General features: G+C 40.8%; 1 protein-coding gene across 2 annotated transcripts in view; it reads left to right on the top strand.

Annotated features, from left to right (window-relative positions):
- Nucleotides 1–8,588, top strand: part of SNX5 (sorting nexin 5) — a 28,408-nt gene extending 19,820 nt beyond the window's left edge. For both annotated transcript variants that reach the window (XM_045295266.1, XM_045295267.1), the window contains exons 6-14: nucleotides 59–182; nucleotides 990–1,085; nucleotides 2,172–2,277; nucleotides 2,366–2,441; nucleotides 3,187–3,226; nucleotides 3,309–3,395; nucleotides 4,434–4,593; nucleotides 7,345–7,430; nucleotides 7,813–8,588. In XM_045295266.1, the coding sequence (XP_045151201.1) occupies nucleotides 59–182; nucleotides 990–1,085; nucleotides 2,172–2,277; nucleotides 2,366–2,441; nucleotides 3,187–3,226; nucleotides 3,309–3,395; nucleotides 4,434–4,593; nucleotides 7,345–7,430; nucleotides 7,813–7,863 (826 nt within the window). In that variant the 3' untranslated portion in view covers nucleotides 7,864–8,588. The remainder of the gene's footprint in view (nucleotides 1–58; nucleotides 183–989; nucleotides 1,086–2,171; nucleotides 2,278–2,365; nucleotides 2,442–3,186; nucleotides 3,227–3,308; nucleotides 3,396–4,433; nucleotides 4,594–7,344; nucleotides 7,431–7,812) is intronic.
- Nucleotides 8,589–14,961: the final 6,373 nt, after the last annotated feature.

The following is a 14,961-nucleotide window of genomic DNA, read 5'->3' as shown; positions in this document are numbered from 1 at the left end:
AGCCAGCAGCAGTGCCTGCTAGGAAGCTGAGTCATGCAAATGTATCCATCTTTTTCAGTGAGTATCTTGCTGTCTTTAAGAAGACTGTATCCACCCATGAAGTCTTTCTTCAGCGGCTTTCATCTCACCCAGTTCTTAGTAAAGATCGAAACTTTCATGTGTTCCTGGAATATGATCAGGATGTAAGGCATTTTTATTACTTCTGTGAATCCATTTGCAGTTTTATGAGTGTACTTCAAAAACATATTGGTATACTTTAAAAACTATTTTAAAGAAATTCTTAGTTTCTTAACATAGTGCAAACCTTGCTTGATGTAAACAACCCCTCCCCCCCAAAAAAAAAACAAACTAAAACTCACATTGTTAGGCATTTTTATAAAATCGTTTAAAGAAAAGTTGACTTTTCTACTTGTGTCGTCATGGATTATGTACTTATTTGCTAATCATAAAGTTAGCAGTTTAAACCCACCATTGTTTCACAGGAGAAAATGTCTCCTCATGGCTATAAAGATGTAAAGTCTCAGAAACCTACAGAGGCAGTTGTGCTCTGTCCTAAGGGTTGCTATGAGTGGGCATCAACTCCGTAGCAGTGATTGCCTCTCTGTTAGGGTTCACATTAGGAAGGACTTTGGATTGCATTTGCTTTTTTCTTGTGCTTTTTTTTTTTTTTTAAAGTATTGCATTCTTTTCCTGAATATGTTTGAGACAAACTAAATCAGAAACTTTCTATCATCTTCTAACCCAAAAGAATTAATAGTTTAGCCAAGGGTCTAAAAGCCATTAAAGATCTAGTTTTTTCAAAACATTTATGTTAACATTTGTTAACATTGGAGAATGAAGAGGGCCTGTGTTTAGGCTTAGTCATTTCAGTAGCTTAGGTTTGGTATATATTAAAAGTATCTCGTACTAGTAGAAAGTATTTCTTTGAATGTGTTTAGACTATAAAATGTGACTGGAAAAATAATGTATGCTGCAAACTTCTTCTTTAGCTAAGTGTAAGGCGGAAAAATACCAAAGAAATGTTTGGCGGCTTTTTCAAGAGTGTAGTGAAAAGTGCTGATGAAGTCCTTTTTTCTGGAGTGAAGGTAAGTCTAGACTTTTGGCTGTTTTAGAAAACTCTTGGCTTCCATATAAATAGGTGTGGCATTTTTATCTCAAGTTAAATGGTAGTGGTAATTTCATACGTTTTTTATGATAATGTCTCTGTTAGAAAAATGTAACTGCCACATAATGGCATATATTTCTTTTGGACAGCTTCACAATTCTATCACATACCAAACTCGGTGCCATCTAGTCCATGCTGACTCTTACTGACCCATAGGACAAGGTACAACTGCTGATGTGGCTTTTTGAGGGTAACTCTTTACACCTTTCTCCCTGGGATCAGCTGGTAGTTTCAAACTGCTGACCTCTGACTTACCAGCCGAATACGTGACCACTAAGTTGTTTTCATAGGTGTGATTTATTCACTTCCTTTCTCCTTTTTCAAAAAAAAACAACAAAAAAACCCCCAAAACTAATTTTCCTTTACAGTTGCTTTAGGCTTGGGTAAGGAATTCCCAGAATATACTTTTAAATTATTCATAGGTACTCAAAGTACTAATGTTGATGCCAGGCTTCCCTCCAGTTTTGAACCAGTCAAATCTACCTACATATGCATACACAGATCCTTGTATACAAGAAAAGGTAGTGTTACTGCACCAGGCTGAGCTATTTGTGGAGTAATAGAACTACTGGATTCTAGAGAGGGTGCCCGGGAGAAAGATGGGGTTTTATGTTCCTATAAAGAGTTACAGTCCTAGATACTCATAGGGGCAGTTCTCTCCTCCCCTGTAAGGTCGCTATGAGAGTCCTCATCGACTTTTGATGGCAGTGAGTGCTTGGGTTTTTTTTGAAGGGGGTGGGGGGTAGGAAGGGAAGCATGGGGGGTGCACGGGGTTGGAATGCCAGACATTTACTAGGCATTTCCAAATTGTTGATGTTGCTATCTCAAAGATAACAAGTGTTCTCTCACATTATTGGTGGCCCTTCGGTCTGTAGTGTAAAATGGCACCTCAATGATTTACATTCTCTTGCTCTCTAGACACTAGTCTATCAGCTTATTTGCTGTAGTTTCTTCAAGTGCAGTCACAAAACTCCTATTTCCTAAATTTTTTGTTCCTCCCTTTTAGGAGGTGGATGACTTTTTTGAGCAGGAGAAAAATTTCCTCATTAACTATTACAATAGAATCAAGGATTCGTGTACAAAAGCTGACAGAATGACCAGATCTCATAAAAGTAAATACCATTCACATACTGGCTACTCACAGCTTTGCTAACGTGCACAGCTCTGTTCATGTAAAAAGAGCTGTCCTTCTCTCTGCAGGTGTTGCAGATGACTATATCCACACTGCAGCCTGTTTACATAGTCTGGCTTTAGAAGAGCCCACGGTCATCAAAAAGTGAGTTTTTGCTGGCAGAACATTGCTTCTGGGCCCCCATTGTAGATGTTCTCATGGTATCGTTGAAAGAATAATGAGTAATAGATCAGAGACTGTGGTGGCTCATTGGTGAAGTACTTGGTTGCCAACTGTAAAGTTGGCGATTGAAATCTACCAGCCACCACAAGGGGGTGAAACCTGGATCTGCTCTCCTAAAGATCACTGCCTTAGAAGACTTTGTGGATGTAGTTCTCGGTCATAAAGACTGTTGTGAGACAAGCAACTCTGGCACATAGCCAGAATGAGTAATAACTATGGTTTCAGTTCTGCTCCAGAGTATAAGCTTATTCATCACAGATAGAACCAGTCTCTGGCCCTTATGTTGGCATAACAAATTTGTGCCCTGTATATGTAAATAATGCTATCAATTTTCACCTTTTGCCACCCCATTTAAAGCGCGCGCGCGCCGCACACACACACACACACACACACTCCCCTCTCAGGTTCAGATTATTTTAATACAGGAGTAATTTTGGAGTCATCTTTTTGTGAACTTTGCCCATGACTTCACTTTCCCAGGATAGATTTGGTTATGGCGATCATAAGGAAACAGTCTTCGGAAGGAAGAACACAACTGCCCCCATGTGTGGCACTGATAGTAGGCTGAGTTTTCTCTTATTTGGAGCCAGTCTCAATGAAAGCACTTATGAGTATTGACAAAGATCATATTTAACACATTAGACTAAAATCCTGCCTGTGTTTTCAGGTACCTTTTGAAGGTTGCTGAGCTGTTTGAGAAACTTAGGGTAAGGATTTTTGAGTTGGTGTTCTTAAGTATTTTCTAATGTAGGATAACTACTTTGACTCTGATGTTTACTTTTTTAATAGAAAGTAGAGAACCGAGTGTCATCTGATGAAGACTTAAAGCTGACAGAGCTCCTTAGATACTACATGCTCAACATAGAGGCTGCTAAGGTAAGCTCAGGATTAAAAAAAAAACACATCAGAGTAGTACAGGGCAATCTTGGCACAACCCACACAGGATTAATGGTGTATTTGTAATCTGAAAGACAGGCACTTATCAGAATTATTTTTATAAGTGAGCTTAACTTTTTTTGTGATATGTTTATTGTTGGTTGTTCTGTAAGGATTTTGCTGAGTAGACAGATCATAGGTTATATACCGTATATGCTCATGTATAAGCCGAGGTTTTTCAGCACATTTTTAATGCAGTTTTTGTAGTAAAGTTAGGTGCCTCGGTTGATATTTGGGTCAGCTTATACTCGAGTATATTCGATAACATAGGTTACTGAATGTAGGATATTCAAAGTAGTTTTATTTTCATGAAATTAAAGAGCTTACCCATTTCTGAAAATTGTCAGGTGTTCACAAAAGTACATAGTTTAATGATCTCATGTATCTTTTACCTAACTTCAATTATTTTGTTAAACTCCCAAGTTTGGCTTCTTATTAATTGTAGTAATAGTTTTTTAAAAACTCATGATTACCCAGTTTAGTGAATGGTAATTTCTTTCTTGCAAAAGATCTTTATTTCAAATTAGCTTGGCAGGTTACGTTCATAGAAGCAGAACTTGCTGGATGGGGTTGTGTGACTGTCTCCTCCTAGTTGGTTTTACCCTTTGACTCTTCCATCAGTAAACGTACATCTATTTTGATAAAAAATGGTTAATTTTCTGAAGCAAAAGGGCAATCAATTAGAACTGGTTCTTCCATTTGCACTACGTTGGTTTCCTGATTCATTTAAAGAATTCTTCTAAAGCTCTCAGCAGCACTTTTAGAGTTAGTTGGCCTTTCTTAATCCTGAGATTTAAAAAAAATTGAATTGGGAAGATAGATTTGATTCTTGCATAATCTAACGTTGCAGGCAGTAATCTAGCATCTCAGTGGTGACTTGGGTTATACTAATAGCTTAGATATTTAGTTCTCCTGTTTTGAACTCTGGGAATTATTCAGAATAAGGTAACCTTGCCTTACTTGTTCATTTTTTCTCAGGATCTTTTACACAGACGTACCAAAGCTCTCATTGACTACGAGAACTCAAATAAAGCTTTGGATAAGGCCCGATTAAAAAGCAAAGATGTTAAACTGGCAGAGACACACCAACAGGAATATTGCCAGAAATTTGAACAGCTTTCTGGATCTGCAAAGGAAGGTAGAACAGAGACACCTTTATTTGGAAATATTTACAAGATTATGGGGAAGAACAGCTGCATAAACATTGAAAGAACACCTTAAGATTCTTTTTTTGGGTTATTTAGATGACCAGACTTTGCCTTATTTGCTTTATCAGTCATTTGAACACACATAACTACTGCACATTCCTTCCTGATTTGAATATATTCTCTTATGTACTCACAGTACAGTTAATCAACTTTGGTGGTAAATTTAATCTTGATACAGCCTGCATCTGTATTTTTTGTTGAATGTCCTTCCCTACAAATTCAGTCTAGGATTTCATTGAAGTGTCATGTCTCCTACGTCTTCTTTAGTCTGGAACAGTCTCAGTGCCAGCCTCACAATTATTTTTGTGCCTACTGTCACAGTCACTGCCCCAGGCCATTCTGTCATCCTCCTTTTTGCTGATGGCTATTCTACCAAGCATGATCTCCTCCGGGGGATTGATCTCTCTTGAGACACTTTAAGAAAAGCTGGTAGTTGATTGAGTAGAACTGCTCTGTAGGTTTAATTGGGCTATGATCATTACCAGGAGCATATTGTTAAATCTTCCATTAAACCTTTAGGTGGGTTCAGTTAATAGTCAAGTGCTGACCATTGTGCCATTAGGACTTATTTCCTTTCTTTTTTTTTATTAATCATTTTATTGGAGGGCTCTTACAAATCTTATGACAATTCATCATCCAGTTTTAGTAAGCACACTATGTTGCCATCAACATTTCCAAAACATTTTTTTCTGCTCCCTCTCCCACCCTCGTGAATCCTTGATCAATTAAATATTTTTGTTGTTATTTTGTGTCTTATACTGTCCGTTGTCTCCCTTCACCCACCTTTCTGTTAATCATCCTGGGGGGTGGGCTATATATATCCAACCTTGTGATGGAATATTGCTACTCCCACTACTGTTCTTGAGGGTTGTATCTGCCCTCAATTCCATGTGTCAAAAGAGCTCTTAGCTGTACCAATATATGTACTCTGGTCTAACTGGATTTGTAAGGTAGAACTGCTGGGTCCTGGTAGTAGCAGGGAGGAAGCATTCAAGAAGTAGAGGAATGATGTGTGTTTCATCAATGCTAAATTGCACGCTGGTTGAATTGTCCCTTCTTTGTAACCCTTCTGTAAGGGGATGTCCAGTTTGTCCACAGATGGGCTTTGGGTCTTCACTCCAACCCCCCTCATTCACATGATATAATTGTTTTGGATTTTTTGATACTTGATAACGTGATCCCGGTGACACCTCATAATCACAGGCTGGTGTGCTTCCATGTGGGCTTTGTTGCTTCCCTGCTAGAGGCTGTTTGCCTATAAGACCCTAGGCGCTGTATCTTTTTGATAGCTGGACACCATCCACTTTCTTCACACTTGCTTATGCACTCATTTCGTCTTCAGTGATTTTGTTGGGATGGTGAGTATCAAACAGTGCCAGGTTATTAGAACAAAGTGCTCTTACGTTTAAGAAGGACTTGAGTAGAGGCCCATAGTCCATCTTACTCTTGTACAAATATATGTACATTGGCCTCTATCCCGTTCATTGCAAATTAATATATTTAAATATATACATGCCTTTAGCTATACCTCTATAAATAACTTTTATATCCTACTTCTTTCCTCTCTTTTCACCTTCCTCCTGACCCACTATAATGCTCACCCTCACTTGGCTCTCAGTAAGTCTTGTGTACATTGTACTTGATCAAACCCCACCAGGTCTCCTCACCATCATTTTTAGATCTCTTGTTTCCCTCATCCCTGAGTTTGTTGGCTCCATTCACCCTCCCCATCCTGTCCTTTCCCATGTCCCCCTGGAACCCCTGCTCCCGTTGTTTTCTCTTCAGGATGATTTGTCCTGCCTGTCTAATATAGATAGACATAGGGCAGAAGGAAAACTAAACCAAACCTATAGTTCCAGGTCTTTCTGCGTGTTTTTCAATCAGGTCTGATGAGGTGCCAAACCCTGTCCCCCAAATCAGATCTATTTTCAGGATTCCTTGGGGACTTGGTTACTTTGTTCCCTTTGCTGCCCTGTTGCACTCCCTTTGTGTTTCATTCCGCTGTGCATGAGGTAGACAGGGCACATTTTCCGCAGTGTCTCTTGTGCTGTTCCCTATAGCGCTATGGGGTCAGTGAGAGAACTTGTTTCATGGTGGGACCGGCCCTACGATCCTTTGTGCATGGCTACTCTGAGCAGGTGTGTCATCATCGCTGGGGCTTGGTAGGCCATAATGAGGTTGGTTCTTTTTTTCTTCTCTCCACCTGTGGTCTGGACAGACGTGCCACTCTCCTTGGGCTATATCTTCAGTGCTGTTCTCTGTATTACATTCTTGTGGGGAGAGGGGATCAACAGAGCTTGGCTTGGGCCTGGCTCCATCATAGGACTTCTTCTTTTTTTTTTTTAAATCATTTTATTAGGGGCTCATACAACTCTTATCACAATCCATACACACATCTGTTGTGTAAAGCGCATTTGTACATTCAGTGCCCCATAGGACTTATTTTCTAATGAGTTATTTAATCCTTAGTTTTGGTGGAGGCAATAGAAAATGAAAAATTACATGTAAAATTGACATTCCATACAAGGCATGTCTATAGCAACATTGGTTAGATTTTCAAAACAAAATTATTAGCTAGTGATGTGAAATTGTTAATGCACTGTCCTGGTGCATAAGAATATGTGGCTGAAGGTGAAAATTGTTTTAATTTTCTTTGCAAACTTGTTCTTTCTCACTTACAGAATTGACTAATTTCAAAGAGAAGAGAGTGGCAGCATTTAGAAAGAATCTCATTGAAATGTCTGAGTTGGAAATTAAGCATGCCAGGGTAAGTGCCTTTAACAGCTGAGCCCATTGACTGCCTGTACCACTTAGGGACTCTGACTACAATGTGGATGATTTGTATGTAAATCACATATATAATGTTCTATGTATTTCAAATTTTCTAAATTTCTTCAACCTGGTAATTTGGACATTTATAAAGCAATTTTTTTGGTCCTTGAGCTTTGAGCCTTCCCAGGCAGTGATCTCAGACCCTGGTGGGGTGGGGGTGGAGTTTTCATTACAAATTTTAATAAAGGGAGGCACGTAACTCATTTTGGTTGATTTTTGTGAAAGGTTAGCAGGTTTGAATTTTGTTCTTGGAGATAAATGCTATGCCTTCAACCGGAGAGTTAATAGGACTGCCTTGACTTCTGCTTTTCTTCCAGAATAATGTGTCCCTCTTGCAAAGCTGCATTGACTTGTTTAAGAACAACTGATCTGCCTTTGTTCTGAATGAAGGAGAAGAAACAGAACAAATGTGAAAGCCAGCCTCACTTGCACTTCAATCATTAGCCATGGAAGATTTATTAGTTTCTTACTTTAGTTTAAAATGATGTGAGTAAATACTTTGATTTCTAAAAATCTTAACACTTAACCATGTTGGTTTAAAGCTATTTTTATTGCATATTTCTTGGTCATAACTAATCTTTTTCGTACGCATTTAATACCTCAAAGTTGTCAGAATCTAACTGCAGTGTTCTCCTGTAGTTTATTTTTATTAAGAAAGGGTGTGGGAAACATGTGCCTTCTGGAAACAAGGATAAGAAATTGCCTGGCACATGCTTGCCTCACTATGTGTCCATGTCCCCACAAACATATTTTAAGATAGGGGATCACTTATGGCAAATACTTGTCACAAGTCACAGGCATTCTGTTTCTTAGGTCTCTCTGTTGACCCCATGGTTTTTTAGCCATCTCATGTGTGCACTATACCAAGAGCAAGATCATCTCGTTGATCTTTGTACACTCTTTGCATGCAGCTCCGTTTTTGAAGTTGGGATATCAGGAGAAGGACGCTGAAACAAGTGTGCTATGATCTCTTATAGAAAATGGTCAGCTCTCCACAAGAATGTGTTATCCTTTTTTGACACCTCCTAGTGAGGAGCATTGTAAGAATTTGGCTTTTATTTTTCATAAATAAAGTATGTGATAAACTAATAAATCAGACTTTATGGATTTTTTTGGTCCACTTCAATAATAGCAGCAGTTATAACATCAGAGTTGGGTGGGGTTCCCTTTGTGTGTATGGGGGACCAGTGTGGTATGTTTGTGCCCAGTCTGTGCCAACCCACTTCGTTACACCATTGTGGAGATCTCATAAATTTCATGTCATGTATCTTTGAGCACTCGGCTCCAGCTGTTCCTTAGGGTCCCTGACTGAGGGTTCATTTGCTTGTGATTCTTTTCAGTTTTGCTTGTTTGGCAGGGCCTGTATGCCAATGCTGCTGGGTCCTCACTGCATTATGTGGGAGGCACATGGCGTCTGTCCCATTGTTAGTTAATGTAGTCAACTGCTAGTGTCTCCGCTGAAGTTTACTCTCTGTCTTTTGTGCTTATTAAGTAACTTATGGGAGGATGTGTGTGTTGTTAATTCACCCATTTTAGCATACTTGACACCCTTATGTGAATAGGATAAAAGATATGAGAGTTGCAAGGTGGAACATAATTAACATTTAACTTTCCTGAATTGTATCCAGCTAAGACTTCCGACTGTGGGATTCATGACGGGACTTTTAAAAGTTTATGCAAATCGAATTAAAAAGTTACAATGTCTCCCAAGAATTTTCTTAAGCCCCCACATAACTGTTTCCTTGTAAGCATGGCACTGTCTTCCCCTTTACTGTCCACAGCGACCCCTGTGTTCTGTGAAGTTCCTGGAATGTAACAGTCTGTGTGGTATACCTGGCTTTTGGCCTCATCCTACTCTCAAATTTCACCCAAACCTTGGGCCCTGTTTTTAAAAAGCTAAACCAATCTGGCATACCCGGAACTACATGGCCTAAGGAAACTTCTCAGCCAGCTGTTTCGTTATAAGCCTCAATCAATACCTTGAAGACTCGTTACTAGATAAGGATCTAGCATGATTATAGATAGGCTTACCCTTACATGATTTGCTTCAAGGATAATTACAAGTCATTTAGGTCTAAGCAAACCAAAATCTCAGTCATCAAGTTAATCCTAACTCACAGTGACATATAGGAGATGTAACTGCCCCATGGGGTTCTGAGACATTTAGGAAAAAGTAAGTTATTTCATGAGGACACAACTCAGATCTGACAATTCCGTAGTTCAGTAATACCAAGTAGTGTTACACACTAGCTACCGCAATCAGTGTTAGAACATGTTCTTTCTCTTTGTTCTGCTTGTTGTTCTTAGCTCCCCGTTTCCTATACCCCTAAGAAACTCTTAATCCCAGTTATTGTCTGTAGGTTATCCCATTCTGAGTTTCATATATCGAAAACAGTTCTGGTATATACTTGAATATGAGCTGAGTTTTTCAGCACATTTTTAATGCAGTTTTTTGTGGTAAAATTAGGTGCCTCGGTGTATATTCGGATTGGCTTATACTCGAGTATATACGATACATAAGAAGAACCAAGAAGACTATAAAATACAACAGATAAACCCCAGTTTGAAAGAAAACAAAATATTAAAAACGAGCAAATTCAAAATGTGCCAAGGGAGATCAAATGATACAGTACTGGAATTTAACCTAGTTAAGTCTGTCAGGCCTGGTGGTGTGGTGGTTACATATTGGGCTGCAAATCACATAGTGCAGTGGTTCTCAACCTGTGGGTTGCGACCCCTTTGGGGTCAAATGACCCGTTCATAGAGGTCGCCTAAGGCCAGCGGGAAACAAATATTTCACAATATGTAATTATATATTTTGTGATTAATCACTGTGCTTTATGTTGATGTTCAATTTGCAACAATGAAAATACATCCTGCATATCAGATATTTTACATTACAATTCATAACTAACAAAATTACAGTTATGAAGTAGCAACGAAAGTGATTTTGTGGGGGCTGGAGCCGGGCTGAAAAAGAATTTTGTGGTTGGGGGGATTACCACCACATGAGGAGCAGTATTACAGGTTCGTGGCATCAGGAAGGTTGAGGACCACTGGCATAGTTGGTTTTAAACAGCCTGCTACTCGGGAGCTTTCTACTTGGAAACCCACAGGGCTTCACGATGAGTTGGCATGGACTCTTGACAGTGCGTTTGGTTTGGGCATTGACATCCTTGGTCTATTTTCAGAGGGAATTTGCCTGAGTGTTTATGCTCAAGAGGAGGTACCTCCCAAAAGAACAACAAACTTGTGGGTGGAGCTTTTGTAGTACACATTTTTCCCATCAGGCAAGCATGGAGCAACTTGCTGAGTTAGCGTACCCAGTGGCACCTGGGAAGGTTCTCTGGACACAGTGAATTTTTTTTCATAAAAGCAGTTATGTTTGAACCTTGTTTTTTGTGATGACCAAATTATGAAAACAGCATGTGGCTATGAAGTTTTGTTTCCAGCTTGGGAAAAATGCTGCAGAAACTGTTGTGATGTTGAATACAGCTTGCAAGGACAGCGCTATGGGAAAAATTCAAGTGTACGAGGGGTTTTATGGTTTTAAAAAAAGTGAAATGTGAATTGATAAACCACATTCCTGACGACGACAACTTTCTGAATGAACGAAAATGTCAACAAAACTGGCGATGGACCATTGAAGAGACGGGGAATTATCTGGACTATCTTGGAACTCACTACAGCGAATTTTAACAAGATTTGGGTGTGAATAGGGTCCCTGCAAAATTTGTGCCTTGGCTTCTGACTGGCCAGGAAAAAGAGCTTTGAGTGGAACCATGCCATGCTTTGAAAGAACAGCTCCAAAGCCACCAGGAGGTTTTTTTCCCAAGGTGACAGCGTGGTGCTATTAGGACTCTCAAAGCAAACCTATCAAGCCAGTGGAAGATGCCATCTTCACCTGGCCCACAGAAAGCTCATTAAGTGGAATAAAATATCAAGACGATGCTCAATTGGATTTTGAAGTGACGGATATAGTGCATTTGGAGGTCGTTCCACCAGGTCAGACTGTTCATCAAGCTTTCTATTTAGGGGTTCTGAAAAGATAGTGTAACCGTGTGCACAAAAAAGGGCCTGATTTGTGGCAGGCACAGTCCTAGTTTTGCCACCACGAAAATACACCTGCTCACATAGCCATCTCAGTGCACGAGTTTTTTGGCAAAACACGGTATGCTTCTAGTCCCACGCACCTTACTCACCTGACCTCACTCCCTGTGACTTTTTGTTTCCTTGAAGAGGGACATGGAAGCCAGAGATTTGACAATGAAGAAAAAACATTGGAGGTGCTGTCAGCCATCCAAACATGAGTTTGAAAAATGTTCCCAAGAATGAAATAGATTTGACAACTATAGTAGTGTAATAATGGAGAGTGCTTTGAAAGTGATAAGGTGGTTTTGTAAAAGAAATTTAAATACATAACTTTGGGGGGCATTCTGGTTTTTGGGGGGTACCCCCATGTATTTCCCCTTCACTTTTTTTTTTTTGGTAACCATAAGAACTTTTAGATGGAGACTAGCTCTTTACAGAACTAGAAAGCCTCATATCTCCTGTGGAACAACTGGTGGTTTTGAGCTGCTAACCTCGGGTTTAGCAGCCCAACATGTAACTCACTACACTGCCATGCTTTCATTAGGTATAACAGTAGCTAACAAAATTGATGGAGGTCTGGTTAGTAGTCTGTTAACCATTCCGGTCCATGTCAGTTCCCCTGTCTGCTCAGTACTCAATAACTATCATTGAATTGACTGGAGTTTGCAGCCAATATCCGGAAGCAATCAAGGTGAGTGTAACTTTGTCTTACTGTGAAGCCCATGGGGCTAGAGGAAAGGGACAGATGAGCTGGGATCCATGTGTTCAAAAACAACTAAAGCTCTTGGTGACATGTAAGTAAGCAGTGGATCGTTCAGCATGCGTTTACATGATCCACCCTCCTGGGCCTATTTCCACAGTAGCATTCCTTGTGCACTTACTGGAGTTGGGAAGGTTGGGTTTTGGTGGGTGTTTTCAGCACATGAGGGTTTAATTTTGCTTGCACTGTTGGCTTTCCACCTGTAGTGGGCAATGTCAACCCAGTGTCCTCCCTCATTGCTATAGAGTTGGTGCCAACTCAGTGACCCTGTAGGTAGAATTGCCTGTGAATTTCTGAGACTATAGGAGTAGAAAGCCTTGTTTTTCTCCCACAGAGTGGCTGGTGGTTTCAAACTGCTGACCTTGGAGTTCGCAACCCAAGGCTTAACCATTATGGCCCAAAGGCTCCCGTTCCTCAGAGTTGCTTAAATTACCTTGAGGCTAAAGTGCTAGTAGCAGGAAGGGGAACTGGAGTTCATAATTCCAAGTGGTGCCTTCCCATACCGGTAGTCCCTTCAGGATTTTTGTGGGCCCTGTATTCTTGTGACCCAAGACAAACTTTGCTAAGGCAGTTCATTTCGTCCTGGGAACTGGGCTTATTGAGACGTGTCAATCAGCCATGATGTGTTGGGGATACAGTACTGAGCCATCTAACATGCATGAGGGAGAAAGTTACAGCTAGGCAGGGATGCTCAAGACGCTGAGGCACTAAAGACACTGGAAGATTCAACTCACTTCCACACCCTAACAATCAGATGTGTGATTCCACTGGCCCCGGACCAGAACTAAGTAATGCCTTATGGGAGATTTGATGTGTTGCTGTTCAAAGACACTTGGCATTTCTAAAAGAAATGTTTATTTTCTAGGAGTAAACAATACAAAGATGGATAATCTAGAAATAAAGTTCCTTTGCCATATGCCATAAATGTCATTTGATAATTGTTTCTAGTTTTGTTACTATCTTATCACTCCGTTTAGTTACTATCTTCTCTCTCTATCCCTCTACTCTCCCAAACCCTTCTCATTAGGGAGAAGTGGAATGATGGGACCCTGTTAGGACTTTAATTTTTTTTATCTAAAGCATCCTTTACCAAGTTCTTTCTGATGTTAAATTGTGGGTCACCTCACATTCAAAACACCTAGTAAAAGAAGTGCCCAGTGCTGGCTTTCTTCTCCATCACTGCCTTCTGGCTTTTAGCCACGTGCAGATTCATCCTTTTGCTGAGGGATTGAAGCTCCTGGGGCCAGAATTTAGAATATCTGTCAAAGGGGAGGACTCTCGGAAGATGTGGTATAACATTTAATCTCATGCTTGCTTCAAGGAACATGGAGTGAAAGACTGGGAAGTTGCTGATGTCCAAGGACCTGTTTATGGTGACATTTTTATAACTGCCAGGTTGCAGATCCTTCCTGTCATTTTGAGGGGATCAGGAAAGTCGTGGAGATCAGTGTGTGTGTTCCATTTGCCTTATCTCCCTGCACACTAGAATTGCAGCGGGGGACAGGACAGTTCATGCTTCTGGTGGTCAACCAGAGTCAAGGCACAATCAGCAAATAATAGAAAGGGTGCTCATCTGTGCACTGGCTACTCCTGATCTCGGTTGGTGTGTATGGTAGTTTCCTGGCCCCATTGATTGAATCCCACTCAGCTCCTCTTCCCTACCTGGCTGAGGTAACTAGAAGCTTCAATACAGTCGGAGAGGAACCTTGGGCTGGCGCCGCCTCTGTGATGCCAGCTGGATGCACCTGTGGCTTCTGGTCTCTGCCTGAATTTGTGAATCGGTTGTGGGGTGAGGCAGGTGACAACCTATGTATTTGGAAGCAGAAAAAGTGGCAGAGGAAGAATATAGTATTAAAAAGGATTGAGGGGATGGAGGAGAAGGAGCCAGCAAGGGCATGAAAACTGTTGACAATAGCCCCACACCAGGCGGGTGTGCAAACACCTTTGTCCAAACACTCACTACCTGTCTCCTAAGAGGGAATCCTGAGTAGACCACAGTGAAGCGAACTTTGGAATACCTGCTTCAAATCCCATTGGGGCATACATGAATGCTTTTATAAAATCTAGTGTTTGTCGCACTTTGGACCCCTTCTGCACTGTCTATTAGCACCTGTTGCACTAGGAAGCCCTGGGGCAGTGAAATTGATTGGTGGACATTGCCTCTGAGTCAGGGGCCAGAGATGAGGCTAGGTTCAGGGCTCCTTGTAAAGGCCCTTGGAGTAAGTCGGAGGGAAGTGAGGAATCATGGAAGTGCTGGGCTGGAGGTCCAAATACTGTCTTGCTTAGGGCTAGGCATAAGGAGCAATGGTGGTACAGTGGGTTATTCATTAGCAAGTTATTCAAACTTGCTAACCCAAGGTTAGCAAATTTGAAACCACCAACCACTGTGGGAGATAGATGAGGCTTTTTTACTCCCTTAAAGAGTTACAGCTTCAGAAGCCCCAAAGGGCAGTCCTACCCTGTCTGTATTAGTCTGGGTACTTTGGAGAAACAAATCCACAGCAACTCATGTATAAGAGAGTTTTATGTAAAGAAAATGTGCATCACGAAAACATCCCAACCCAATGCTGCCCGAGCCCACAAGTCCAACATTAACCCATTAACCCAACACCAG

The sequence above is a fragment of the Echinops telfairi genome, unplaced genomic scaffold, assembly GCF_000313985.2.
Source record: "Echinops telfairi isolate 266 unplaced genomic scaffold, ASM31398v2 ScPeMD7_5592;HRSCAF=6446, whole genome shotgun sequence".
Classification (NCBI taxonomy): Eukaryota; Metazoa; Chordata; class Mammalia; order Afrosoricida; family Tenrecidae; genus Echinops; species Echinops telfairi.
The sequence above is the reverse complement of the archived record's forward strand: the minus strand, read 5'-3'. Positions and strand labels throughout refer to the sequence as shown.